The 27,980-nt window shown below is 54.2% G+C and overlaps 1 protein-coding gene across 1 annotated transcript; it reads left to right on the forward strand.

Annotated features, from left to right (window-relative positions):
* The first annotated feature begins 3,530 nt into the window (after nt 1–3,530).
* On the forward strand, nt 3,531–27,834 carry LOC101425144 (2-acylglycerol O-acyltransferase 2-like). The gene is made up of 6 exons (XM_058305977.1): nt 3,531–3,703; nt 12,933–13,111; nt 21,953–22,157; nt 22,393–22,567; nt 23,106–23,305; nt 24,371–27,834. The coding sequence occupies exons 1-6, from the start codon at nt 3,613–3,615 to the stop codon at nt 24,523–24,525; spliced, it is 1,005 nt and encodes a 334-aa protein (XP_058161960.1). The 5' UTR covers nt 3,531–3,612; the 3' UTR covers nt 24,526–27,834.
* The last annotated feature ends 146 nt before the right edge of the window (nt 27,835–27,980 follow it).

Raw genomic sequence — 27,980 nt, forward strand, 5'->3', positions numbered from 1 at the left:
CAGCTAGATAGATGGGTAGATAGATAAATAGAAAGATAAAGAAAGAAAGAAAAAAAAGAAAGAAGTGGCAAATGTGGCAAAATATTCAAATTGGTGGATCTGGTTATCTGGGGAAATGGGGTACATTGTGGATACAGGGGTATATATGGGAACTCCTGTAAGTCTGAAAGTATTTCAAATAAAAAGTTTTTAAAAAACCAAAGGAAACAAAAGAATAATGAATTCAGGATTCAGAACACTCTTTCCTTTGTGGGGGAGGTAGGGCATTGGTAGGGAGAGAACCTTATCAAGGATCTGGTCTTTGTGTTGAGTGGTTTGTTCGCAGGGGCTTATTATACTGACAAAACTAACTGTCTAAATGTAAAATTAGAAAAAGCAGGCCATTCATGGACAATGATTAAAGTGTGCCACAAACTAAGGATTCCAGTTAATCCAAATTTGTTCATCTCATCTGAGTCCATGTAGAAAGGGAGGGAGGGAGGGGAGGGAGGGCCTCAGGCCACATGGCGATTATGGGAAGGAGGATCGGGACTAGAATGAGAGAACAGTAATGAAGCTGCTCCAGAAGAGGCTGGCTGTGGGATGGACAGCACCTTGTCACCTTGTGAAATATTTAAATCAGCAAAGAAGAATTTCACACATACACACAAATGGTATGAAGATGGCCAATAAACAGTAAAATGTGCTCAACCCAATTAGTCACCAGGAAAATATTAGAACCACAGTGAATTGCCACTAAACATTCACTAAAGTGGATAAAACATTGGGAGGGGGAACCGGACTTGGCCCAGTGGTTAGGGCACCCGCCTACCACACGGGAGGTCCGCAGTTCAAACCCCGGGCCTCTTTGACCCATGTGGAGCTGGCCCATGTGCAGTGCTGATGCGCACAGGGGTGTCCCCTGCATAGGGGAGCCCCACGCACAAGGAGTGCGCCCTGTAAGGAGAGCTGCCCAGTGCAAAAGAAAGTGCAGCCTGCCCAGGAATGGCCCCGCAAACACGGAGAGCTGACGCAGCAAGACGATGCAATGAAAAGAAACACAGATTCCCAGTGCTGCTGACAAGAATTCAGGCGGATGCAGAGGAACACACAGCGAATGGACACAGAGAGCAGACAACTGGTTAGGGGGAGGGAGGGGAGAGAAATTAAATAAAAAATAAATCTTTGGAGGGAAAAAAAAGCCATGGACAAGATCTTTCATAGCAACACTGTAGAAAATACCCCAAAGCTGGTGGCAACCTAAATGCTCAGCAGTAAAATGGGGCAATAAATTGTGGTATGCTCACCCGGTGAAATCCCATACATCAATGAGAACAGACACTCTACAGAAACACACAACACATACGTCTCAAAAATATAATCTCAAGCCAAAGAAGCTGGTCTGAAGAGAGTAGATACAATATGGCTTGAATTTTGCAAAGTTGGGAAGCAGAAGGGTTGGTGGCTCCCTGCAGAGGCGGGGCCTGTGGGAGGCTGGTGATGGGTCTACCGGTCAGGGTGGCGGCACCTGAGTCTGCTCACTTAGTGAACATGCATCCCTCTGTACTTACAAGTTGTGCAGTTTTCTGTACATAGGATGTACTTTAATCAAGTTTGTATTCAAAAGGAGATTTACGAGAAAGAACCAATTGGACGTGATGACCCACTAGAAGTCGTGGGAGAGAGACTTTCCCCTTCTAGAAGCCGAGCTGCCCTGCCATAGTGTGGAAGCTGGAGCGGGACATCACTCACGGCTTCCCCGGCCAGTGGGGCGCCCCCCAGGAAAGCACCCCCCCAGTGCCAGTGGCTCAGCTGCCAGCAGCAGCCCCCCCACCTGTGCTTGGCTCACCTGCGCTGCGCCCCAGCTAGCCCAGAGGGCAGCCTCTGCAGCCGGCGGGCTGTGGCCCTGCTGTCAACACTGCTGGGCCCTGCCTTCTCGGGGGCTCCAGGGGATGGAGGAGGGCTGAGCCCTGAGGCCTGACCTCTCTCACCGGAGCCCCAGGGGCCCCACCTGTGAACCAGCAGCAGCCTGGCCCTTGGCACCAGGAGATGAAACAGTTTTTGGGGTGACCTTCAGGTGAGGGTTTCAGTGAGGTACTGTGGTGGTGCAGATTTGCAAATGGATTAGCCTAATCAAGAAGGTGAAAATGAAGAAATGGAAAATCTGCTCTTAGGACCAAGCTAATTTAGCATCGCTGTAATTGGTAGAGAAAGCATAAAGGGTGAAACCACTAGGTAAACCTCTCCTCTCTCAGGAATCGCTTCCTTGCTTCAGAATCACAATGGAAGAGGGGGCCTCACGGCACAGAAGTCCACTGGTGTGGCGGAGATTTTGTAACTGGACCCAAGTTTGTGGGGCCTCCTTCAACCAGTGGCTCTGATGTTATTATCTGTGATGTTATTTTCTTTCCCCAAAAAAGAAGCAGTAGGAGAGGCACAGAAAACAGTTAGCGACTCCCAATTTTTGGTCTGAATAAGCAGGTAAACTGGCGATGCCCTTTACCGACATGGGTGCGAGCAGGGAAGAGCAGGCCTGGGCGGGGCGGGGGCGGATGGGGGGAGAGGAATCAAGCGTCAGCGGTGACTGGAGCTGTGCAAAGATCACGTCCAGGTTTAGACACGCTAGGATGGGGCCCCCAGCAGGCAGCCACGTGAGCATGTCCCGCAGTCACCCAGGTGCTCGAGTCACCACCGACGGGAGGTGCTGATTTGGGAGTCCTCCCCATGGAGATGACAGGGCTCTAGACTGGGTGGGAGGGGAGGGGAGGAGGCCCAAGGACGGAGGGAGAAGAGGGGCCTCGCACATTCAGGAAAGTCTCCGAGGGAGCCCAAGCAGAGCACTGGCCGGGTAGAAGGAAGCCAGGAGGGGGTGGCAGCCACGGGCCCAGTGGTGCCACGGAAGGCCAGAGCAAACCTGCCTAAGGCTGCTGAGAGGGCAAGGCGAGATCGGAGAACTGAGCATGGATTTGGCGATATGGCGGTCCTCGTGGACTTGTCAAGGGCAGGTTCTCAGAACCGTGGATTTGAAAGTGTGGAGCAGGGAGGACGGAATGGGAGGCCAAGAAGGGATGACGTCAAATAGAGATGGCACTTCCCAGAGGTTTGCTGTGCCCGGGAACCGAGAACTGGGGCGGAAGGCGGCAGACACAGTGAGGTGGGATTCCAGAGCGGAGCTCCTGCGGCCATTGTGGACCACTGAGCAGGGCCCGGTGGAGGGAGGAGCCATGGACATGAGGAGAGGGAGGAGGCCCTCGGACCATTGCTGGAACCAGGTCACTGAGCAGGTTGGATGGGGATGAGATCCAGAACCAAGCAGTCCAGGTGGAAGAAAGGGCACGATCCGAGCGCCCAGAGCCTGGGCACCTGGCAGATAAAGCAGTGTGGAGGCAACCCTGCCGCTGATAAAGGCTGCACAACCTCTGCTTCCTGCCACCTCCAGCCGGGCTCCAGGGGAGGCGGGATTCAACGTTTCTACTAAGAAACAGTTCCCTCCCAGGGCAGAGGCAGGGAGCCTTGGGGCTGGGCGCGGCGCGGCACCCTGGCCTTGCACATCCTTGGGCAGCACCCAGAGCCCGTGGGTGCTCTGGCCCCAGCAGCACTCCGAGAAGCCCCAGAGCCAGGCAGAGGGCCAGGATGGTGGAGTTCGCGCCCCTTGCCGTGCCGTGGGAGCGCAGGCTGCAGACATTCGCCGTCCTGCAGTGGGTCTTCTCCTTCCTGGTCTTGCGTAAGGCAGCTGGGCAGGGTGGGGCTGGGGGTGCGGTGGTGGGAGACCATGGCTGTGGCTGGGGGGCAGGGGGAACAGACCAGAGGCGGGGGCGCAGGTTGCTGTTGGAAGAGGTTCGCCCTGAAGAGGACTTGGCTGTGCCCAAAGCCCCTGCCCAGCAGCCTTGGAGAGCCGGGTGGGTAGGCGCTGAGGCCGCTGCCATGGCTTTGGGCAGGTCACTTAACTTCCCTGGGCTGCCGATTGTCCCTTGATTCTTGGGCAGAGACCCGGGCCTCGGGCTGGTGTGAGGGAGGGTAGAGCTGATAGTGGAAAAGATCCAGGAGCCTCAGGGGGCTAAGGGGGGGCAGGAAGAGGGGGGACAGGCTTCCTTCCTCCCAACAGAGGAGGGAACTAGGACTGGAGGCGGGTGGGAAAGAGGGAGGAAGGGGGAAAGAACAGGACAGGGAGGAAAGGGGGGACTGGGAGGGGGGACTGGGGCAGCCTCGGGCTGGGCAACACGCCCGCTGTGGCCTGGCCAGCCCCCTGCCCGACCTGCCCAGGCCCCCCTCGGTCACCTGCAGAAGGGGGCGCAGTCGCGGCCTCACGGGCTGCGGGGCAAGCGAAAGGAAACGCGCGCTTTGGCGCAGCGCAGACCTGGCCGGGACCCTGGGCCGTGACGGCACAGGAGGGGAGGGGCGCCCCCTGCACCCCTCCCGCGATAAATACACCGAGTGTGACCGCGGAGGGCCGCATTCCCAAACTCCTGCGCTCCTAAAGTGAGCGTTGGGAAGAGGCAGGCCCGGGAACGCGAGATGCGGTGTCCCCCATGGCAGGTGACAGGGCCGCCACCCAGGGCTGGTGTTCAGTCTGTAGGCAGGATGCCAACGCAGTCCCTGCGGTTTGGCCCTGACCGCCCCCTCCCCGCCCTGCCGCTAAGGGGTTCCCCTTGGCAAAGCGGCCCTGCGAACCCTGCCCTGGCCAGGCCGGAATCCCTTCTGATTGGTGGATTTCACTGCCCCAGGGGTTGGTAAACTCTTCTTTTTTTTTTTTCAAGGATTTTTTTTCTTTTTAAAGGAGGTACTGGGTAGTGAACCTGGGACTTTGTACATGGGAAGCAGGTGCTCAAACCGCTCCCCAGTAAACATTTTTCATACCCCTCAGTCCGTTATCCCCATTGCAAGGTGTGCAGGGAACTGAAATGTCTTAAATGCCCTGACTTGCCCGTCTGGAGTCCTGGGCTCCTCCTACTGCCAAAGAAAGGAAAGCAAAGGAGGCGGGGAAAGGGGAGAGGGGCCGAGGGGCTTGGGAGAAGGTGGGCGTGGAGGTGGGAGGAGAGAGCAAGGCAAGGGCCACGCCCAGGGCAGCCTGCAAATTCTGCTGGCTCCTGAGCACCTCGGGACAAAGGGCACCGGGGACCAGAGCCCCGTGGCTCTGCTGGGATCACCGGCGACAAGGAACCTCGTGCTCAGCTGGGCTTGTGCCTTGTTGAGAACAGGAGTGTGTCTGCATGCTCACTCCCCCACCACCCTACCACAGGCCCTTGGCACGTGCCTAGCCCTGCTACCCCAGGAGCCTGGACTCCCAGGAGTGGCATGGAGGGATGAAATCAGCCTTGGGCCTGGGAACCAGAAGAACGACTGCTGAAGAAAGGGTTGTGGGCCCACTCGTGCCCGGTGTGGGGTTGTACCTCACCCTTTTTTCCGAGGGCAAAGAGAAGCCTGGGTAGGCCTTTAGGCAGGGGAGTGACAAGGTCCAATCTGTGTGTTCAAGGCCCCCGTGGCTGCTGGTGCTCTCCACCGTGTAAGGGGTGTGGGGGGCAGTCCCAGTCCAGCTCAGGGGTCAGCAAATTACAGACCAGAGATCAAATCCAGGTCAAACAACAGTGTTTCTTATATTTTTAAATAGTTACATTTTAAGTGACTACTTATGTACCTAAATAATAGCCTCGAATTTCCCTCTTGGGCTGCAGTCTAAAATATTTACTATCTGGCCCTTTAAGAGAAAGTTTGCCCACCCGGGTCTGGAGAGGCTGGCGTGGGGTGGGAGGAGTGTCCCGGTCCAAGAGACGGTCAGAAGATCCCGTCCCCAGGCCCCCAGGCCCGGGGACCGCAGGTGGATGGCGAGGGAGGCAGGAGGCCAGGCTGCGGTCTCGGCCCCCGCGCGGCCGGCTGTCCCCACCAAATTCAGGCGCTGGGGAGGAGAAGGCTTGGGGAGTTAGGGGAACACATGACATAGTTGATTTTGAGGATCTGTCAATTGGCATTTACATCCCTAGACTACCATTTTCAGCCACATCGCCATTTATAAACTAACTTGCTCACTCTGTGTTACCATCCACTCTATACATTTCCACACTTTTACAGAAAAGCTAATTAAAACAGCTACACACGTTAAACATCAGTAGTCTATCTTAGCCCTTCTCTTATCTTCTTTAAGAATCCACCACCTACCACCAGGTCTTGGAGATATTTTCCTATAATTTCTTCTAGAAGTTTTATGGATCTTGCTTTTATTTTTAGGTTTTTTATCCAGTTTGAGTTAATTTTTGGATAAGGTGTGAGACAGGGGTCCTCTTTCCGTCTTTTGGCCATGGATATCCAGTTCTTTCAGCACCATTTTGCTGAATGGACTGTTCTGCCTGAGCTGTGTGGTTTTGACAGGCTCATCTGAAATCACTTGGCCATACCTGAGAAGGTCTGTTTCTGAACCATCAGTTTGGTTCCATTGGTCTATATGTCTGTCTTTATGCCAGTACTATGCTATTTTTACCACTATAGCTAGGTAAGATGATTTAAAGTCTGGAGATGAGGGTTAATTTTTCCTTTTTATGATGTTTCTGGCTATTCAGGATCCCTTACTCTTCCAAGTAAATTTGATAATCATGTTTTCAATTTTTTTAAAAAAATGTTGGTGGAATTTTTATTGGGGTTGCATTGAATCTGTATATCAACTTGAATAGAACTGGCATTAATGATATTCAGTCTTCCAATCCATGAGCATGGAATGTTCTTCCAGTTATTTAGGGCTTTTGGATTTCTTTTAACACTGAGTTGCAGTTTTCTGAATACAAGTGCTTTACATTGTTGGTTAACGTTATTCCTGACTATTTGAGTTTTATCTGTCCTATTTCCTTTTCACCACTCTTTTGACACTTTTAGTTACCTTTATTGATATAATCTTCATTTCTAGACTCTTCCAGGTCTCTCTCTCCTGTCTTTTCTTTTCAGGCTCTAGCACACCCTTTAGTATTTCCTGAAAATCTGTTCTCTTGCTTCGAAATTCTCTGTTTCTGTTCACCTGTGAATATTCTAATCTCACCGTCATTTTTGAAAGACAGTCTTGCTGGATATAAGATTCTTGGCTGGAAGTTTTTCTCTTGTAGTATCTTAAATATATCAGATCACTGCCTTCTTGCCACCATGGTTTCTGGTGAGAAATCAGCACTTATATTTATTGGGTAGCCCTTATATGTTTTATTTTGTTTTTTAAGGATTTATTTTACTTATTTATTTCTCTCCCCTTTTCCCCCACCCCCCACCCTGGTTGTCTGTTCTCTGTGTCTATTTGCTGCATCCTCTTTGTCCGCTTTTGTTGTTGTCAGCAGCATGGGAATCTGTGTTTCTTTTTGTTGTGTCATCTTGTTGTGTCCTCTCTCCATGTGGGCGGAGCCATTCTTAGGCAGGCTGCTCTTCTCTTTTGTGCTGGGCAGCTCTCCTTACGGGGTGCACTCCTTGCGCATGGTGCCCAGCACACTTTGCGCACATCAGCACTGTGCATGGGCCAGTGCCACACGGGTCAAGGAGGCCTGGGGTTTGAACCACAGACCTCCCATGTGGTAGACAGATGCTCTAACTGCTGGGCCAAGTCTGCTTCCCGCCGTTATATGTTATGCATTGCTTTTCTCTTGCCGGTCTCAGAACTCTCTCTTTGTCTTTGGCATTTGACATTCTGATTAGTATATCTTGGAGTTGATCTATTCAGCTTTTTTCAGGTGGGAGTATGTTGTGCTTCATGGACATGGATATCTATGTCCTTCAATGGGGCTGGGAAATTTTCTACCATTATCTCTTCAAATATTCCTTCTTCCCCTTTTCCCTTCTCTTCTCCTTCTGGGACAAGCATGACTTGTCTCTTTGCATGTCTTTTGCTGTCATTTAGTTCCTTGAGAACTTGTTCAATTTTTTCCATTTTTTTCCTCATGTATTCTTTTGTGTGTTCACTTTCAGAGGCCATTTCTTCAAGCTCACTAATCCTTTCTTCTTCCTCCTCAAATCTGCTATTATATGATTCCAGTGTTTTTAAAATTTCACTTATTGCACCTTTCCCATAAAATCTGCTATTTTTCTCTGTCTGCTTTCAAATTCTTCTTTGTGTTCATCCAGTATCTTCTTAATATCCTTTATCTCTTTAGTCATCTTATTGAAATTATTAAGGAGATTTGTTTGAACATCTGTGATTAGTTGTCTTAACTCCTTTATGTCATCTGGAGGTTTATCTTATTCCTTTAACTGGGCCGTAGCTTCCTGTTTCTTGGTGTGGATTGTAATTTTTGTTGGTGTCTTGGCATCTGGCTTACTAGAGTATTTATTCTGGGTGCAGTTTTTCTCTTTAGTTTAGGGCTTCCTGCCCTTTCTCCCTTGCTGGTTGTGCAGTTGGAGCCAAGGATGTAATTGGTGCTATAAACTGTGGAGGCTCAAGCTGCCCTCATTGCCCCAGGGACTGATGAAGCTTCTCCCAACTTTCTCCTTTGCCAGAGGTAGGAACAGAGTCACAACTGTGTGGAATAATCCAAGTCATGCAGGCCTAGACTGTAGTTGCCCTGAGAGACTGATGAAGCTTCACGCCCCTTCCTCCCTGCCTGTGGCGGGGATGGAGCTGCAGGTGTGGGCAGCAATCTATGCAGTGCATGTCCAAGATGACCGCAGTTGCCCCTGTAGACTTCCGATTATTCAGTCTGTGCCAGCCAAAGGTACCTGCAGTTCCCTGGATAGGCTGGTGCAGGACCAGCCAGCCTCCTCCCTGCCAGAGCCTGCACAGACTTTTTATTTTACCAGAGGGGACAGATGCTCTAGGTGGGATTCTTGATTTGTGCTTTTTTTACATTTCAATATTTTAATGTAAAAAATAAAAACAATTCAACTTCAATGTAAGTGGCAAAAGCCCAGTCCCTCTCATCCTTGTCCCTTGTTCCCCAGCATCCTGTGTCCTTCCTCCCAACTATGGGAGTCCATCCATCTTCCAGGCATGTGCAAATGTTCTTTTTCTTTTTCATACAAATGGTTGCATTTTGCTCGCATTGTTCCACAACTTCATCTTTTACAAGTTTTATTATAGAATATTTCAGACAAACAAAAGGGAGTCTCACATCTCCTGCCCAGGTTAGGACAGGCTAGGGCAGTGACACCCACCAGCCTAGGCACAAGGAAGCTGAGCAGAAGGAGCTGCCTGTGAGAACACCCACCCGGGGCTGCCATTCCTTCCCATTTTTAAAGAGGCCAAAGATGTCTGGGTTTTTACATGCAGACTCCCCATTTTAATTTTCAGTAACTCTTTCAATAGCATTTAAAACTGATGTGCACTAAAGACAGCACTGGATGGTCATCTCCATGAGGTCAGGGACCTCTGCATGTTGGTCACTGCTGTACCAGCGGCACCTGGCACATCGCAGATGCTCCACTGTGAATGCCCCGGCCAGCGGGGCTGCGAACTGGGGCTCGTGGCTTGCGTGGAGGAGAATGATGAGACAGGAGACGCGAGGAATGACAGCGAGACAGGGTGAGGATCAAGCTGCAAATTTTATTGAGGGGAACAAAGGATATATACTCTTGGGAAGGGGAGGGGTAATAGGCGGGGTGGAAGTTAGGGATTGGCTATGATCACTACTGATGTATAAGGTGGGTTTCAGTTTACCTGCCTTGCGCCTGCCCACTGCCTTGTCAATCTGGGCAGTGGCGGGAAGACGGAGAACAAAGGCCTGAAGGGGAAGAAGAATGAGGAAGTGACAAAGCAGATTTGAGTTCTGCCATGATGTGGGACCTGACATATTGTGAGGAGCTAATCATAGTTTGCTCAAATGAGAGGGTTGGCTCTTCTCTGGCAGCCGTGCTACCGACTCTCGCTGAGTTCAGCATACATTCTTTTTATCACTCCCAACATCTCCTCCCTTTTTCTTTTATTAGCACAGTACTTTCTGCATGGCTAACTGAGGGAAACAGAGGCCTCATTTTCTCGATGTGAAGAGGGGGCTTTACCAACTGCGCTACAAGGGCGAATAAAAAAAGGGGGGACCGTGCCTGTCTTAGGTCGGAACTGTACACGGTGAGCCGTTTTAGCTCACTCACATACATGACCAGTCTTACCCGTCATTGGGAAGCATGGCAGCGAAAGGCCATGTCCCTGTCTTAGGTTGACTGTTAGGTCAGTTCAGTTGCCCGTCATTGGCTAACCAGCCCAGCTCCCGGAGCGGCCAGTGATGCTGTCGATGCATGCGATCGAAGCACCCTGCCCAGTGGCCCTTGCGAACAGAGCGGGTCCCCTAAATTAGTGAGGCATGCTTCTCAGAGAACAGCTAGGTTGTGCTTACCTCTAACCGTCTCTTGCAGTGTTGTACCTTGCACTCAGCAGCTTATTAGTGGGGGGAGTTGGTATCATAGGGGAGACAGTCTGGATGGTCCATAGATATACCTTGATCAGCGAGGTGGAGTCGATGATAGTGCACTTGAATGGGCTTGCCGAGAGCGGAGTCAACTTGGTCCTTAACTAACTGAATAATTCTTTTTACAGCCCAGGGTCCAAATGATATTGCTAAAAGTATAGTTATTAATGGGCCTAATACAGGGAGTAAGTATGGTAATATTCCTCGGAATCCACTCCATAAAGGGTAACTAGACAGTTCCCTCCTTCTATTATCTAAATCTTCTTGAAGCCGTTTGATCTTATCGCGAACAATACCAGATTTATTAACATAAAAACAGCACTGCTCCTGTAAAGCTAAGCATATTCCTCCGTGCTCTGCGGTAAGCAGATCCAATCCCCTTCTATTTTGTAATACTACATCAGCTAAAGAATCTATTTGGTCTTGAATTTCTTTGATAGTATTTGACAAGGCTCGAACATCACTGACTAGTTGGTTAGATATCTGCGTGTATTGGGTAAGGGAGAGCCCTAGCCCCGCAGTGCCAGTGGCCAGCGCTCCAGAAACACCTAAGGTAACAAAAAGCGGAATAAGTTGTACAGCTCTTTTAGATCGACTGGCAATGTAATCCATACTGGGAACGGGTACAGGTTCAGTACCATTGATGATACTAACATCAGGAAAGAGAGTAGCAAGAGTGCATGTTCCTGTCCAGTTGTGAGGTAGAAAGGTATAAGCGAAATTCCCACCACAGACAAACACTGCGCCATGATTTGCGCAGAGGGCATCAGATGTATTGCGTGTGGAGTTGCATAGAGCGAAAGAGAGATGTCCTAAAGGAATTTTGTTAGTATTATTGGTTGATGGGGAATGTAAACAGATGTCAGTGTAGGTAAAGATGGGTTGCACCCTGATTGGTGGAGTGATGAGGCAGGGGACGCGAGGAATGACAGCGAGACAGGGTGAGGATCAAGCTGCAAATTTTATTGAGGGGAACAAAGGATATATACTCTTGGGAAGGGGAGGGGTAATAGGCGGGGTGGAAGTTAGGGATTGGCTATGATCACTACTGATGTATAAGGTGGGTTTCAGTTTACCTGCCTTGCGCCTGCCCACTGCCTTGTCAATCTGGGCAGTGGCGGGAAGACGGAGAACAAAGGCCTGAAGGGGAAGAAGAATGAGGAAGTGACAAAGCAGATTTGAGTTCTGCCATGATGTGGGACCTGACATATTGTGAGGAGCTAATCATAGTTTGCTCAAATGAGAGGGTTGGCTCTTCTCTGGCAGCCGTGCTACCGACTCTCGCTGAGTTCGGCATACATTCTTTTTATCGCTCCCAACACTCCACATAAAGCGAACATCTCTGAACTCCAATCTGCATCCTCTGGCTTATGAACCTTTACTGAGTTAAACACCCCCTCCTCCAGGAAGCATGCCAAGATTGGCAATCCCAGTCTGCCCTGCTTTCAAATGGACTACACAGCTGGAAGTTGGCCTTCTTGGAGGACATGTGGTGTTGAGTGGAGGCAATATTGGGGAGAGAGCAGTGTTCTCTTGGGAAGATGCTCCATTAGCATCAAGTGGCTGCCTTACAGATCACCTCGCCCTGAGATGAAGCCACAATTAGCCTGCAAAAAGGGAGGGAGAATTGTTTGTGCAGAGTGAAATTCCACACTGGGCCTGGGTCCAGCTGTGCTGCACCCCTGACCTGCAGGGCAGCCAGGAGCTTGGCCCCTTCCTTGCTCACCTTCGCCAGGAAAGGACAGTGCAGGCAGAGGAAACGTGAGCACAAGCTCAGAGGCAGAGGGGGCTCGGTGAATATCAGAACACTGAGCAGCTTCCTTTCACAGACAGCAAAATCCATGCTTCATTCATTTCTGTGCACTCCTCTTGACTTACAGTGTTAAAACACAAGTTTCATCCCGTGAGCTGTGAAACCAGTAAGGGGCTTAGTTTGCAAACTGAGTAAAATACATTCTTCATTCACTTCTACTGCAGCAGGAGGGGAGAGAGGGTCGGCTCGCGGGAGCGGGAATGCCAGGCTCAGCTGCTAGCACTGCTCCTCGAAGTTTCAGGAAAGCTGTGGAAGGGCTTTAATTAAAATAGGGACCGAGCCAGATTTATCTTTGGAAAGACAGGGCAGAGGGTTAGGGAGAAAACTGCTCTCCTGTGTGTCTGAGGTCCCAAAAGATGGAAAGTAGAACAGCTCATCCAGCCAGTCACTCCCCATCCATTTATCGAGCACCTGCTGTATGAATAGGCATTTACTGCCTGCGAAAGCAGTGTTAGTATTTCAAGTATTGCAGAATCTTTTGCAGGGAGGCAGGGGGAGGGAAAGGGGAAGACTGGAGTGAACGAGGCAGCCTGGGGAGGTGGGGGGATGAGCTTTGGAGCTGGGCTCCCCCGGGCTCCAGTCCCTGCTCCAGGAACAAGGAGGGCTGGTTCCCCTCAAGCCTCCATCTCCCTGAAGGCAAGGGAAGCTGCTCTCGTCCCTCCAGGGCCATGGGCTGGACAGACAGAGCTGCTGGCATGGGGCGAGTGGGGACGGTGTGGTCTGGGCAGCCGTACTTGCCTCCCTGGGACCTCCAACCACTGACTGCCTGCTTCCCTCCCCAGCCCACCTCTGCGTCGCCGCCTTCATAGGCCTCCTGTGCACGAGGTTCTGGCTCTGCGCTGTGCTGTACGCGGCCTGGTGGTGCCTGGACCGAGACACGCCGCGGCAGGGGGGCAGGCGCGTGGAGGCCATAAGGCGCTGCATCCTGTGGAAGTACATGAGGGACTATTTCCCCACCGCGGTGAGTGCTGAGGCTGGTCCGGGCGGGGAGAGGGGTGGCAGGGCCCAAGGGCCCCACATCTCCACGGGAATCCTGGCCTGGCAGGCAGGAGCCTGGACTTCCACCGCCGTGGGGCTGGGAAGAAGGGCAGCTTCTCGGGCACGTGGGGCCAGTGTGAGATTGACGGCCATCCAGGATGTGAAGGTGCTCTGTGACGCGTGGAACGTGACGCATGTATGTGTTTTACAGATGCAAACCTCAGGGCCCAGGTTGGGAACATGAAGGTAATAAACTCACAGGTCTTAAGAGACCGTCTAGCCCCATGCATATCCATCAGACAAGGAGACCGATGCCCAGAGAGGGACAAGGGTGTGAGCAAAGGCACACAGCAAGTTCTTTTACTGGTTTTAAAGTTTGTGCATAGACTGTGGGTGAACGTGCAGAGAAAGGAGCCCTGACTCTGATATGCTGTGTGCCCCATTCTGAGCCTCAGTTTCCCCATGTAGCCAGTAAGCAGCCTGGACCTCCACTGCTCTGAGTGCCTTTGAATCTCCGGCTCTCTGGCTTGAGGCACCTCCTGGCCATGATGGCCACTTGGCCCCGGGCTTGAGGGTCACCTGAGGGGAGGAGAGTGTTGAATCTGAGGGAGCCGATCCCTCAGCTCCTTCACAGACTCCAACAGACCAAACCCTTGGCTCTAAGCAGCCGGGCAGGGCTGGTTTACTGACCAGATAGGATAGGATGGGCAGGCAGTGGGGACAGAGAGAGGTGCCTGGCAGGGGTGGTTGCCCCTCCTCGGAAACAGGGCAAGGAAAGGTGTAAGGTGAGGTCTCAAGTTAGACTGGATGCTAATCCCACGTCTGCTGCATACTAGCTGTGTGACCTTGGTGAGTTGCTGGATACTAGCTGTGTGACCTTGGGTGAGTTGCACAGTCTCTCTGAGCTTGTTTCCTCACATGTAAATGGAGGTGATGCCACATACCTCATAGGATTGTGTGGGCTCAAGGCAACAATGCAAGTAAAGCACCTGGAAGGTTCCTAGGAAACTGGCAGCTTCGGTTATTTTCCTGAGCCAGTGGGGACTCGAGGAGGCAGGGGTGTGGCTGGGGGCTCGGGGAGGCTCTGATGGCTGGAGCCCTGCTGCCCTGACCTGCCCCCCTGAGTAGCCTCTCCTGTCCCTCCAGGAGTCAGGGCCCAGCTGGTAAAGCTGGGACTGCCAGTGGGAGAGTGAGTGAAGGAAATCGTCTGGTAAAGATCAAAACCTGCCCAGGGCATGAAAACTCAGCAGGGGAGGGCTCCGGCTGGGCCGCCTGCTGAGAGGCCTGGGGCCCGACAAGGCCCAGCAGAGGCTGAGCAACAACTGCAGGGCCTGCGGGGCAAAGGGCAAGGGCAGGGCGCAGGTGAGGGCAGGAGGGTGGCTGGCAGAGACGGCCGCGGCCCTGGGAGTGGTAAATGTTGAAGGACAGAGCCCGTGGGCAGGGGTGTTGCTGAACTGGGGGTCTGGGCAGGGACAGTCTTCCCTGCCCCCTGGATCTGCTTCCTCTCAGGGCCCCCTCCCAGGTCTCACCCGCAGAGAAAAGCTCAGCCCTGGGTGTGACACAGGCAGAGTCCCGGGTTCCCCCCCAGGACCCTAGAGCTTTGAGATTCTGAACTCCCTTCCCAGCCTGAAGTGCCTGGAGGGTCAGAGTTCCTTGGGGAGGGAGAGGCTGTGGCCCAGGGGGAGAGAAAAACCCTCCAGTTCAGTCAAGGGAAACCGTAAGCAGGTTGGGGCCTCCAGGAGGAGTCTGTAGCTCCTAGGTCTCCCCTCCCACTGCCAGCTCAATCCTGAGCTCACCCAGAAAGCAGGGCATGGAAAGGTGGTCTGGGAAGGGCCCAGCCGAGGCAAAGGGCTGGGTGCTGGTCCCAGTGGAGGTTTGACAGTAGCCTCCTGTTCACCGTGACTAGAGGAGAAGGTGCTCCGGGGCATGGGCCGAGAGAGGTTTGCAGGGACGAGACACCCAAGCCATAGAACTGGACTCCTCAGGTGACAGAGAGCAGGGGGCAGCCTCTTGGGTAGCCAGGGGCCTCTGAAGGACAGCGTCTGGGCTCTCTTTGTACCCGGAGCCACTGCCAGTTACAGGTCTGGCATAACTGGTGCTGCTCAGTGCCTTTTCCAGCATGGGGACTCCGTTTGCACAAATTCCTCATGTGCAGTTGTGTGGGCGCACTGTGTCCCTCAACGCCTTGCATCGCCACCCGCCGAGGGTGGGCAGTAGCACCCAGCGGCTGGCAAAGGGCGAGATGCCCTTCACATTGACCTTGTGTGTCCCTACTGGGTGCCTGCAGGGGCGGCACTGCCACCTGCAGACCCCCTTCCTGCACACCTCCCAGGAGACCCTTTGGGCCCTGCAGGGATCTTGGGGTGAGCAAGAGACAGCGAGCCCCGGCTCTGCCATGAGCTCTTCAGCATTCACGAGCCTCTGCGTCCTCTGTGAAAAGAGCGGCCCCTGCCTACCCCACGTCCCGCCAGCTCTTACGGGATTTTATGCACCAGCCCTGACGTGGTACTTCAGGCCCAACCAGGAAACGGCTTCTGGCCTGGAGCCACCTGAAGGCCCCCGAAGGCCCACCAAAGAGCTAGTGCAGAGAATGGGCAATGCTCCATGTCAGAGGAGTTTCCGCCCCCTCGTGCTGAAGGTCTGAGCAGAGCTGGGGAGATTTCATCATCGTGGAGCAAACACTGCACAGGAGGCTCAGGAGGCTGCAGTGCCCTGCCCGGGGTGTGTCCCTGGTTGTCAGGAAATGCTGTCCCCATAGTTCTGGTCAGAGCCAGCTTGGGGCAGCGCAGGGCACCTCCCTGAGCCCCCCTGTCCCCACCACCCTCACCTGGGATGGCCCCTCACCTCCCCCTCAGCGCCCAGGCCTCCTCTCAGCACACAGGGGTCTCCACCTGAGTCAGAGGGGCTCTTGGCCGGCTGCTTGCCCGGGCCAGGAACTCCGGCTTACACAGCCCCGAGGACGGGGCGCTCCCTCCCTGAGACGGCTGCTTCATTGCGGGAGAAGGGCTGTCTTCCCGGGAGCTGGGGCCGGTCTCCTGCCATCCTCCTAGGAGTCCCACCTCTGCCTTTTGCAGGGGGAGCTGGTTCAGAGGCCCCTGCCCGCAGCCCTAGGCTGCCCTGAGGGGACTGGGGGCTTGCATGTCCCCCCCCAGCCAGGCGGCTCTCCAGCAGGGCTTCTCAACTTCTGCACAGCTGCCATTTGGGGCCGGATAACTCTCTGCTGTGGAGGCCTGGCCACACCCCTGCCCTCTACCCACTAGAGACCAGCAGCACTGCCCCTGAGGTGCGACAACCAAAAGCACCTGCAGACGTTGCCAGATGTCCCCTGAGGGGCAGGGGGCCATCGTCACCATTGTTGAGACCCACTGCTGGAGGGCGGGGTGGTCTCCTCAGCTCCTCCTCCCTGGCCCCATCAGCTCTTCCACTGGCTCCTCTTCTGCCGACACCCCCAGTCCCTCCTCCACACGGCGCAGGACCAGCCCAGCAGTGACTCCCAGCACACCTGGAATGAAAGCTAATCTCCACGGCAGCCTGAGGGCCCTGCACCTGGGCCTCTGCCCACCCAGCCCTCACCCGCCTCCCTTGCCCCTTTGCCACCTTAGTTTTCCCAATATGAGTCACGTCCCTGGCACTGTGCCCTTACTTGAAGTGCCTTTAAGCCCCGCTGCCTTTCACCTGGGGACTCCCACAAGGCTGGGCTGGCTGGCTGTGCCCACGGGGCCAGGCTGCCTGGGCCCACCTCCTGGCCCTGCCTCTTTACAAGGTCAGCGGGTGAGCAAGGTCATTACCGTTGGGTGTCAGATTCCTCATCTGTGCAATGGGGGCAGCGACGTCCGTACTGCCTCACAGGCTTGACGGAGGACGATGCTGCGTGCAAGGTGCCTGGCACGTAGTAGGTGCTGTGGTGCCCACCACCTCTGCTGCGCTTTCTAGATCTCCGGGCCTGGCATGCACTGTATCTCTTCAATGCTAAGACATACCAGTATTTTATGTACCAGTGAGAAAAAATTCTTCCAGTTAGAATAGCCAGGCGCCTCTTCATTTCACAATGTTAAATATGAAAACATGTGCATCTCAGAGCTGATGGAAGAGTGTCTGTGAGATGAGGGCAGGGCTGAGGAAGGAGGAGAGGGCAGGGCCAACACCTCACCCCAGAGGCCGAGGAGGTCAGACACGGGCCCAGAGCCACACAAGGAGTTGCCACCTGGGCCAGGGAGACACCAGGCCTCTCCAATCATCGGGCCACCATGCACAGGCACAGGGAACGACCCATCCTAAAAACTGCAGCCCCCGGGAGAATCGTTCTTAGTAACCTGAGCAGCATCACACAGCGGCCGAAGGTAGAAATAGCTGAAATGTCTGTCAGCTGATGAAAAGACAGACAAAATGCGGTCTATACAGACAATGGAATAGTATTCAGCCATCAAAAGAAATGAAGTGCTGATTCATGGACGACCCCTGAACACATTATGCTGCGTGAAAGAAGTCAGGCACAAAAAATCACAAAGGATTCCATTTATGTGAAATATCCAGAAGAGGCAAATCTATAGAGGCCTAAATTAGATTAGTTGTTGCCAGGGCTGGGGGAGAAGGGGAGAACAGGGAGTGGTTGCTAATGGGACAGGTTTCTTTTTGAGGTATTGCAAACATTCTGGAATTACACAGCAGTGTAGGTTGCACAATCTTTTGGTTGTTCTGAAATCACTGAATTGCACAATTAAAATATGCTATAAGAAGTATATTAGTAAAAAAAAATCAGCAACATCCGGAGCCTATTAACTTGGCTCAGCCCCCTCACCTGATGCCAAGTCAGGGTGACAGCACAGGCACCCGGTCAGAGTGCGCCCCAGACATCAGCCCATCTTTGCTTAGTCACACTCCCCTATCCTAATGGAACCGAGGGGGTGAGACAGAGAACACTGCACTTTACAGTTTGTAAACCTCCCCGTCCTCTTTGTGTATCCCCCTGGAAACCCAACTGCGACCCTGCCAGGGAGGCGTTACACTGTCCTGGTGGGACAGAGAGAAAACTGAGGCATGGAGGAGGCAGCAGCCTGGCAAAGGCCACGTCGTGAGCCAGTGGCAGAGCCTGGCCTGCTGCCTCTCTGGAGCAGGGCCCTTTCACCTGCAGCCCAGGTGACATGTCGGAGCAGGACGGGAGCAGGCACCTCCTTCCAAGGAGGCTGCCTTGGCCTCATGCACCTGCAGGCTCATTCCTTCATTCCTTCACTCCACAGCTTTCCAGAGCATCTGCCTTGTTCCAGGCCTGCATGGGTGCTTCTGGTACGTGGGCTCTAATCTTGAGCCCTCACAGTGCTGGGATGATAGACCGGGGCACAGGGGACAGAGAGAAGGCGGTAGTGCAGAAGACACCAGCAGAGAACACGTCCGGGGAGGTGCAGACTGGGGCTCGGGGGGCAGTCATGGGCCACCAGGGCCCACTCCTGGATGTGAGCAGATGCATGTACAAACGCTGGCACCCGTGCCTGGACACAGGCCCTCACATCACCGCATTTTTCTCTACACAAAGTTGTCTTTATGAAGGAAGTAATCACTCATTCATTCATGCATTCACTCATTCTTTCATTGTTCATTTTTTTCAACCTGGTAATACGATCTTGTTCGAGATGCACAAGAGACAAAAGGATATACTGTCAAAATCTCCCTCCCACATCATGTCCCATCTCTCCAGGTCCCTTCTCCAGGGGTGGCATCTACTAGCAGCGTTTGGGGTGTCCAAATGCAGACGATGTATTTTTCCCTCCTGTGCCCAGTTGGTGGCATTCTGCACACGCTATTCTGCCCCCTGCTCTTTCACCTGCTGATCTGTTGTGTTCCTCGTCTCGTATCAGGACAGGAAGAGCTGTTCACACTTCTCTATGCACATGATCCACCATGTGGTACATAATTTATCAAAAGAAAGTCTTGTTGATGGGCATTTGATGCCAAGTGTGGTTTTTTTGTTTTGTTTTTTTGTGTGTGTGTTTTTGAGGTACTGAGCCTGGGAATTGAACCTGAGACCTTGTATGTGGGAAGCTGGTGCTCAACCACTGAGCCACTTGGCTCCCCTGAGTTGGTTTTTTTGTTTGTTTCCTTGCTTTTTTTGTTTTTAGGAGGCACCGGGAACTGAAGCTAGGAACTCCCATTGGGAAGCAGTGCTCACATCCATTCCCCCCCGGGGTTTTTGTTTTATTTATCCTCTCTCCCCAGATGGCGCTCTCCTCTGTCTGCTCATTGTTTGCTTGCCTTCTCCAGGAGGCACAGGGAACCGAAGCCGGGACCTCCCACATGAAAGGCGCGTGCCCAACGGCCTGAGCCACATCCGCTCCCCGCAGGCCGCAGCGGGGCTGGCTTGTGGCATCTGCACATTCAGGTGTCTGCTCGCTGCAGCGGGTAGGGCGTCTGCTCATTTCTTTAGGAGGCACTGGGACCCGAACCCGGGACCTCTCCTGTGGCAGGTGGGTGCCCAACTGGTTGAGGCACATCTGCTCCCCTCCCCAAGTTTTTGATATTAACAAAGGATACATCAGTGAATAACTTGCATAAATGTCATTTTGTACAAGGGTGAAAAATTCTGTAAGCTCATTCCTCTGCAGCAGGGTTAAAAGGGCCAACTGTGGTTTTTCAGAAATTTTGATGAACACTGACAAATTTCCCTTAAATGGAGGTTGTACAAAATTACCCTTCTACTAGCAGAAAATGAGAACTTAAAAGCAAGTGTTTCAATGCACTGAGCAAGTTATGTTTTTACAGAAACCACACCAGGTAGATTCCTGAGGCAGCACTTGTCCCAGGGAGAATCCCCAGCGATTGCTCTGCTCTGTCTATATTTTCACACCCAGCAAATCCCCCAGTGCATGAGGGGAGGAGGCTTGTCCTCATCTGGGGAGGCGTTGGGCCCTGCAGCCCTTCTGTGAAGGGTCAGTGGGTCTGCGGGAGTGGGACAGAGGCCAAGTCCAGTCAAGGACAGGTGGGCCTTGGGCTGGGAAGCCTAGGTGGGGCACCCAGGCCCCATTGCTACCTCCCAGGCCCCTCCAGGCCCCTCCAGGCCCCTCCAGGAATCACCTGCTGAAAGGTGCAGCTTGACCGCAGAGTGACCTTTCACGCGGGTGAAGCTGAGTCATCATGGGAAGGACAGCAGATTGCAGGGCCCGGGCCATCAGGGTGCTTCCTGCCCAGGGATGGGGGTTGGGCCAGGAGCCCTGGGGACTCTTCAAACTCCAACTGGCTGTGGCTCCCAGAACACAGGGCACTGTGAGGGGGGGCTCCACAGTTCCTGGCCGAGTGGGGATTGGATGGTCCCCCGAACAACCACTGGCCATAGCAGACTCGGCTACACTGCCACCTGTCAGGTCACCTGCCGCGAGCAGCATTTGTTAACTCAGTCCCGTCCCCACCCCATCCCCTTCAGTTAGAAGCTGCTAACCACAGGCAGGTCTCCTCCCCCCCACAATCTATAATATGACACCTGCAGGGACCCCACACCCCCTCCATGCTGCAGGCCTGAGCAGACCCAGGCACGTCGCTGTGCTGGAGCCCCCTTGGCCAGGGAAGGGAGTGGAGGCAGGGCAGCAGGGCCTGGCTGGGGGGAAGCAGAGGGCCGCAGAGTGAGAGACTTGCATTGCAAGGAGGAGGAAGCAGGACTGGAGCCAGCCTCCTGGGCCGCCTGCTCTTTCAACAGGAATCCACTCCTGATATAGCCTCTCAATGTTCTCACAGGTCTTTTTTTTTTTTTTAATATTTATTTCTCCCCACCCCCTTGTTTGCATTTGCTGTGTCTGTTTGTTGTGTGCTGGTCTTCTCTTTTAGGAGGCACCGGGAACCCAACCATGACCTCCCATGTGGGAGGGAGGCACCTAAATCACTTAAGCCGCTTCTGCTCCCTGCTATTTTTATCTCTCATTATGCTTTCCTCCTTGTTTCTCTTGTTGTGTCAGCACTCCCTGTCAGCCCCACATGTCAGATCACTGTCTTGCTCCTCTTCTTTAGGAGGCACTGGGAACCCAACCGGGACCTCCCGTCAGTGGTAGGTGGGAACTCAATCACTTAACCAGATCCTCTTCCCACTCACAGGTTTTTTTTTTCTTGTTTTAAGATTTATGTATTTATTTATACCCCCTGCCATCCCCCCACCCCCCCGTCTGCTCTCTGTGTCCATTCACTGTGTGTTCTGTGTCTGCTTGTCTTCTCTTTAAGTGGTACCAGGAACTGATTCTGGGATCTTCTGGAGTGGGTGAAAGGTGATTATTCTCCTGTGCCACCTCACCTCCCTCTTCTGCTGTGTCTTCCTATTTTCTCTCCTCTGTGTCTCTTGTTGCTTTATCTTGCTGCGTCAGCTGGCACTCCTGCATGGGGCAGCACTCCTGCACAGGGCAGCACTCTCGCACAGGGCAGCACTCCCGCACGGGGCAGCACTCCCACATGGGGTGGCATTCCCACATGGGGCAGCACTCCGCATGGGCCAGCTTGCCACGCGGGTCAGCTTGCTCTCACCTGGACATGGAACCCTGGACCTCCTATATGGTAGACTGGAGCCCTCCTGGTTGAGCCACATCCCTTTCCCTCACAGGTCGTATATGCCAGGTTTTCTTACATTGTTTTGTTGCCATGGGCCTCGCTGGGCATGGTGGCGCCCGGTGTAGCCCTTTGGTGCCTTCAAACTATATTCTGTGCCTTAGCTTTGGGAATTCCAGGAGCGGTGGGCATAACAGGTCCAAATACCACACCTTTACAGATGATGGGCCTAAGGCCACACAGCCGGGCAGTGGTGGGCAGGGACGGCCACCCGGGGCCAGCGCGGGCTCACCAGGCCTTGTCCCTGCAGCTGGTCAAGACCGCGGAGCTGGACCCCTCCCGGAACTACGTCGCGGGCATCCACCCCCACGGGATCATGGTCGCAGGCGCCTTCCTCAACCTGTGCACGGAGAGCACGGGCTTCTCGGCGCTCTTCCCTGGCATCCGCCCGCATCTGATGATGCTGCCCTTGTGGTTCCGCGTCCCCTTCCTAAGGGACTACCTCATGAGCGGAGGTGAGCCTGGGGCCCGGCAGGGGCGCTGCAGGGCCGGCTGCCCGCGGGGCCGCGCGCTCCCCGCGCATGCGCAGTAGGAAGGAGGCGCCCGGGGAGCGGCGCCCGCAGCGGCGCGGGGCCGCGCGCTCGGGGAGAGCTGGGGAGAGGGACAGGGCTCGGGCCTGTCCTCAGGGGGCCCCGTGGGCACTGCTGGTGAACTGCACCCCGAGGCTGCCGCACCTTCCTCTCCCCCCAGGGCTGGTGACGTCAGACAAGGAGAGCGGCGCGCACGTGCTGAGCAGGAAGGAGGGCGGGAGCCTCCTGGCCATCGTGGTGGGGGGTGCCCAGGAGGCGCTGGACGCCAGGCCCGGCGCCTACACGCTGCTGCTGCGGCACCGCAAGGGCTTCGTCAGGCTCGCGCTGGAGCACGGGTACCCGCCTTGAGGAGGGGCGACTGCACAGATTCTGTTTTGGTGGGAGATGCACCGGCCCGTTTTCAAATGCCCGGAAAAGTTTCCACTAGAGGAGACTCGGCGGTCAGAGGGACTGGGTGGGAAGGAACGTGTTCCCCAAAGCTGACACTAGATCTGAGACCTTTGGGATCAGGGAGAATGAGGTGTCCGGCCCATTCCAAAGCTGTTCTACCTTGGGGTAAGCCTCATTGAGGAATAGGAGCCAGCTGGGGTAGGGGAGATTTTTCTGGAAAGTTTGGGAAGATGGAAAACATCACCTGAGGTATTCTGATCTTCCTGTCATGGTGCCAGTGAGAGGTCGTGGTCCTGAGAGGGGCAGAAACCTGCCAAAGGTCAGCGAGCGAGGCTATGGCCGATTGGGGAGAGAACCCAGACCTCCCATTTCCAGCCCAGGGCTCTGTCCTCCGCCCCAGATCCGGGGTGCTGTGTCCCTGAGGGAAGTGAGGTGCCTTCTCAGGAGATTCGTGCGTGCTCTGACTCTTCTGTCTCTCTCCAGGGCAGCTCTGGTGCCCATCTTCTCATTTGGGGAGAATGAACTATATGACCAGGTAAAGAATCTCCCCGGCTCCTGGTTGCGCTGGATCCAGAACCGACTGCAACAGGTCATGGGCTTCTCCCTCCCACTCTTCCACGGCCGTGGAGTCTTCCAGTACAGCTTTGGCTTCGTGCCCTACCGTCGGCCCATCACCACCGTGGGTGAGTTAAGACCCAAGCTGGAGGAGGTAGGCTGCAGGGACAGGGGCTTGGGCTGGGCACTGCAAGGGGATGTGGGGATGGGCAGGCACCTCTCTGTCCTCAAAGAGCATATATTTCTAGCCTGGGAAACACACACGTGGGCAGATAACCCTAATGCAAGGCAGCCTGGGATAAGACCGTAACACAAAGAGCAATAGTCCCTGCTGGTTACCGAGCCACTGTGTGCTAGGCTCAGCACTGGCTGACTTACATGCAGTGTCTCGGTTTCTCCTAACCACCTGCACGGCAGGGATTATTATATCATTGATAGCAAACCGAGGCCCAGAGAAGTTAAGTAACTTCCAGAAGATAACACTGCCTCTGAAAAAGCAAAATTGAGCTTTGAATCAGGATTTATTATGCCAGAGAAGGAGGGTTTTTGATTCTGACCCAAAGGATCTCAAGGCACTTATTGGAGAAGGTGGGTGAAGGGAGGGATGGTCCAGGCCTGGGTACATTGTGTGTCCTGTAGCAGTCAGTAGGCTCTGAATTCGAGCCTGCGGGATTTCCTGTGAGCAGTGGGCATGGACTTTGAGCTGTCAGGAGACCTGTGCTTTCTTCTAAGAGTCCTACCAGGTTCCTCTGCCTAACACTGTAGAGAGAGGCCCCTTGGTCTCCTTCCACCCCTGTTAGTTCAGCAGACTTGGTGAGCCTCTAAGCCCTGCCTTCCCTGTGCTTTTCCTGGCTGCGTGGCCTTGAGCAAGTTACTTAATCTCTCTGAGCCTCATGGCCTTACATGCCAAATAGGAATGATAACAGATTCCATCCCCCCAGGAGCGCCACAAGGCTTAAAGGAGATAATGCAGGTAAAGCACATGGCACTGTCAGCTGCTGCTCTTGTTCTATCAGTACCATGCCGTCATGCCCTAACCTCTTAGAACTGATCACCTGAAACTAGAGTGTGGAAGGGGTTTGGTACGAGCACTTTCCTGGGGCGATGCCCATGGGGTACGTGCCTGCACCAAGGGCCCGTGTGGCCCCAGGTGGTTTCCACTCTGAGCCGCTGCCCGCTTTTGTGCCTTGCAGTGGGCAAGCCCATCGAGGTGCAGAAGACGCTGCATCCCTCGAAGGAGGAAGTGGATCAGCTGCACCAGCGCTACATCAAGGAGCTGTGCAACCTCTTTGAGACCCACAAGCTCAAGTACAACGTCCCCACTGAGCAGCACCTGGAGTTCTGCTGATCGCCTCCAGCCAGAGGCGGGCTGTCCACAGAGGGAGAGCCAGCAGCCGTGGAGAGCATTAGAGAGCCCAGTTGGAGCTGCTGTCATCTGAGAGGGCTTCCTGGTGGCATTTGTTGAACACACCATCTCCAGAGACAGCCCCACCCCCACCCCCAGACTCCTGCAAATTCCACCCATGCCAGGTCCCAAGTCAGACCCGCAATGTGGGAGAGCAGGCCAGACTCTGGCATCTGTGATCCGCATGCCTGCTGTGAAACCTCTGCAAGTCTCTCTCTTCTTGGCCTCCGTCTGCTCACCTGTGCAATGGGAGAGAGGGCTGGACGAGAATGATTTCTTAGGTCTCTGTCCTCTCTTGTGATGTCACTCAATGGGCAGAGGAAAAAGAGCGGTGACTGGGTTTTTCTTCCTTTACCACTGAGTGACAGCACAAAGAACCCACCAGCCCCCAAACCCCTCTCCTACAAGTCCCTCCATCCTGCAACTGCCCTCCTCCCCCAAGCTAGACAGGAGGGGGTGGCCACTACGTCCCCGGCACTCTCCCGAGGCATCTTCAAGTTTCTGAGTCCTTTGGGCTACAGAGTGGCAGCCAGAGGGTTCCAGAAGGTGGGTAAGGAGAACTGAGCTCCATCACTGATTGTTTCTGCATGAACTTCCCCTGAGCCTCAGTTTACCTGACTGGCTAAGATGACCTCTGATTCTCAGGCCTGACTCCAGAGTTCACCCCTGACTCACCCTTGGTAACCTCAGCCCCTGACCTTGGCACTAGAAGGGACCTCAGCAAATGTGACTTTAATAAATGGGTTGGGCCGCCTCTCCTCCTGGCCCCAGGCTGTGTCTTACTCCTCCTGAAGGTGGGCCAGGCTGGGCCAGGGAGCCCACACTGGTGACTTCATGGTCCTCAGCCCCCAGCTGATGCCTCTGGCTCTCTCCTTCAGGGGAAGAAGGAAAGCGTCTGGTAGGAGGCAGGGCAGACTAGCACAGGGAATGGAACCACATGCGAGGTCTGTGTGCTCGCAAGTGTCCCCAGGGTGGGTGAGAGGGCACGAGTGCCCTGATGAGAAGTCTGGATTCCTGGGTTTGGGACATGTGTCCCTGTAGCCCCTGCCCCCCTCTCCACCTTCCAGGGCCTTCTCTTTGGCAGCAGGCAGTGAAGGGCAGGGCATGGCTGGGCAAGCTGGCACTTGCGAATCCCCCTCACACCCCAGCAGCGAAGCAGAGGCCTTGCCCTCCAGGGCAGAGCATGTGAGGAGCTACACCATGGGTGGCATTTGGAGATGTGTCCATTAGGGTTTGAATCCTGGCTCCACCCCTTCCAGCGACCCTGGGCTAAGCGACGCTACCTCCAAACCTCAAGCTCATCATCTGAGAACGATTACAGTAACTGACCCCTGGTTTGGGGAGCATGTCCTGAGAATGTCAGCCACTGCCTCCTTTAGGGGATGATGTAAGGTAGCAGTCAGATGGCAAATGGGCACAGTGTCTCCAGAAGGTGCCTGTCATCCTATAGGCAGCATGGCTTAAGTGTCGCAGGAGAAGCAGGGGTGACAGGCAGTAGGGGTCCAGAGGAGGGAGCAGAGATTCCCAGCCAGCGGGGAGACTTGGGGCAAGGGACATGAGGGCAGGGCCTTGAAGGAAGCAGGGAGGTGAAAAAGCACCCTGCCCGCCCCACTCCCATCAGTTACCTCCTGCCATGTAACAGGCCCCTCCAAAGTGCGGGGTGAAACCACCAGGGTTATTTCCGCCGTTCTGCGGTTGGCGGGTTGTTCTTCTGGGGCTTGCATTTGGCTGGTGGGTGCTCTGTGGCTGGGACCGGCAGAGGAGCCGGAAGAGCTGGGCCTCTCCACGTGGGCCCTGGGACCCTCCCGACTGACGGCCTTCAAGCATGACGCTGAGTGGGTGGCAAAGACGAGAGCCAAGGCTGCCAGGCCTCCCGAGTCCGAGGCTCCACGGCCTGCCCTGAGTCCCTCCCTCGGCAAAAGCAAAGTCAATGGCATCCCAGATTCAAGGCATGAGGGACAGATGCCCCCTCCAGAGGGGAGGGGCAGCGAACTCATAGTTCAGAAGGATGTGGGCACACGGAGGGGTCCTTGTGGCCATGTTCACAGACAATCTACCAAATTGTACGGGAAAGCTTGCTGCAGAGCCCCCCCGCCCTGCACACACACTCACCCTGGAATTCCTGTGTGGACGTGATAAAAGCCAGAGTTTATCTCAAGGGCCCCGGCTCACTCTGCCCAGCCCACCCTTCACGCAGCAGCCAGAGCCAGCGCCTGAAACACAGATCTCACTCCCCAGCTCACAACCTGCTATTGATGGGGGCTATGGGTGGGAGGCTGCTGTCTCTTCGTAGGTCACCTAAGCTGTCTGTGTCCTGACCTGTGGGTGTGGGACAGTGAGAGGCTGCCCTCCTGCCCTTGGTGACCATGGCAACGGCTCCAGTCCCAGGAAACAGTCTATCAATGCAAACTCTATCCACTTTAAATATTCAGGGATGCAAACCAAATGTGCTAAAGCTTATCCAGACTGTATGAAGTCCATGCTGAAAGCGTACCAAGGATGTGGAAGACATATGCTAGTTCAAGCCTATTGAGCACTGAAACAAAGAACCCTTTGGCCCTTCCTCTCTGTATAAAAGGAACTCAAAGATCTTGTTCAGGGCTCGGATTTTGGAATGAGAAGTTCCAAACCCGGCCGGTCTTAAATAAATCATTTTTCCTTCCCAAAAATTATTCCCAAGTCCTGACCTTTCTATATGGAAATAACTGAAGCTCTGGACTTCCACCACACTATGGCCCTCCATCGCTCCCCGGACAGAGTTTGTGTTAATCTGGTCCCAGCAGGCACCAGATGCCATTAGGTTTAATGAAGGAGCGCTTTTCTGGGGTGTGTGCAGGGCAAAGGGTGGGGGCAGTAACCCGGGGCTGTGGCAGCGGGCGAGGCACTGCTGCCCCCCTGAGGCCAGGGAGGCAAGTGCAGGCCGCAGGGACTGGAACCAAAGGGAGGAGCCATGGACTGCCAAGTGTGGACCTAGGAAGGGGTCTGTGGTTTTCACCTGACTGGCAAAGGGGTCTGTGGAACAAAACAAGGTTAAGAACCACTGTTCTAAGGTAAATCCATTTCCCTGACTTTTCTAGCCTCTAGATCTACATTCCTTGGCTCGTGGCACCTTCCTCCATCCGCAAAGCCAGCAGCACAGCATCTTCGGATTTCTCTCCCTGCTTTCATCATCACATCACCTTCTGCATCTACTAAAAATCTCTCTGCCTCCTTCTAATAAAGATACATGCTGGTGTTTCTGCGTGATGGAAATGGACTCAGAGGGGATCTCTTTTCACAAGACTTGCATGCTACTTTATTGGAATTGTAGTTGGTGCTGGGTTTAAGATATATGTAGGGGATTTGAATCTCTGGACTGATAATATGACACCCAGGCCCAGAGCCTCAACAGACTTCAG

Source organism: Dasypus novemcinctus, chromosome 10, assembly GCF_030445035.2.
Source record: "Dasypus novemcinctus isolate mDasNov1 chromosome 10, mDasNov1.1.hap2, whole genome shotgun sequence".
NCBI lineage: Eukaryota > Metazoa > Chordata > Mammalia > Cingulata > Dasypodidae > Dasypus > Dasypus novemcinctus.

Bases quoted from the DNA above. Each gene is read 5' to 3' on its own strand.
- LOC101425144 (XM_058305977.1), top strand. From the start codon at position 3,613: ATGGTGGAGTTCGCGCCCCTTGCCGTGCCGTGGGAGCGCAGGCTGCAG. The intron at 13,112-21,952 runs GTGAGTGCTGAG...TTGTCCCTGCAG, and splicing joins GGGACTATTTCCCCACCGCG to CTGGTCAAGACCGCGGAGCT. The intron at 23,306-24,370 runs GTGAGTTAAGAC...TGTGCCTTGCAG, and splicing joins TCGGCCCATCACCACCGTGG to TGGGCAAGCCCATCGAGGTG.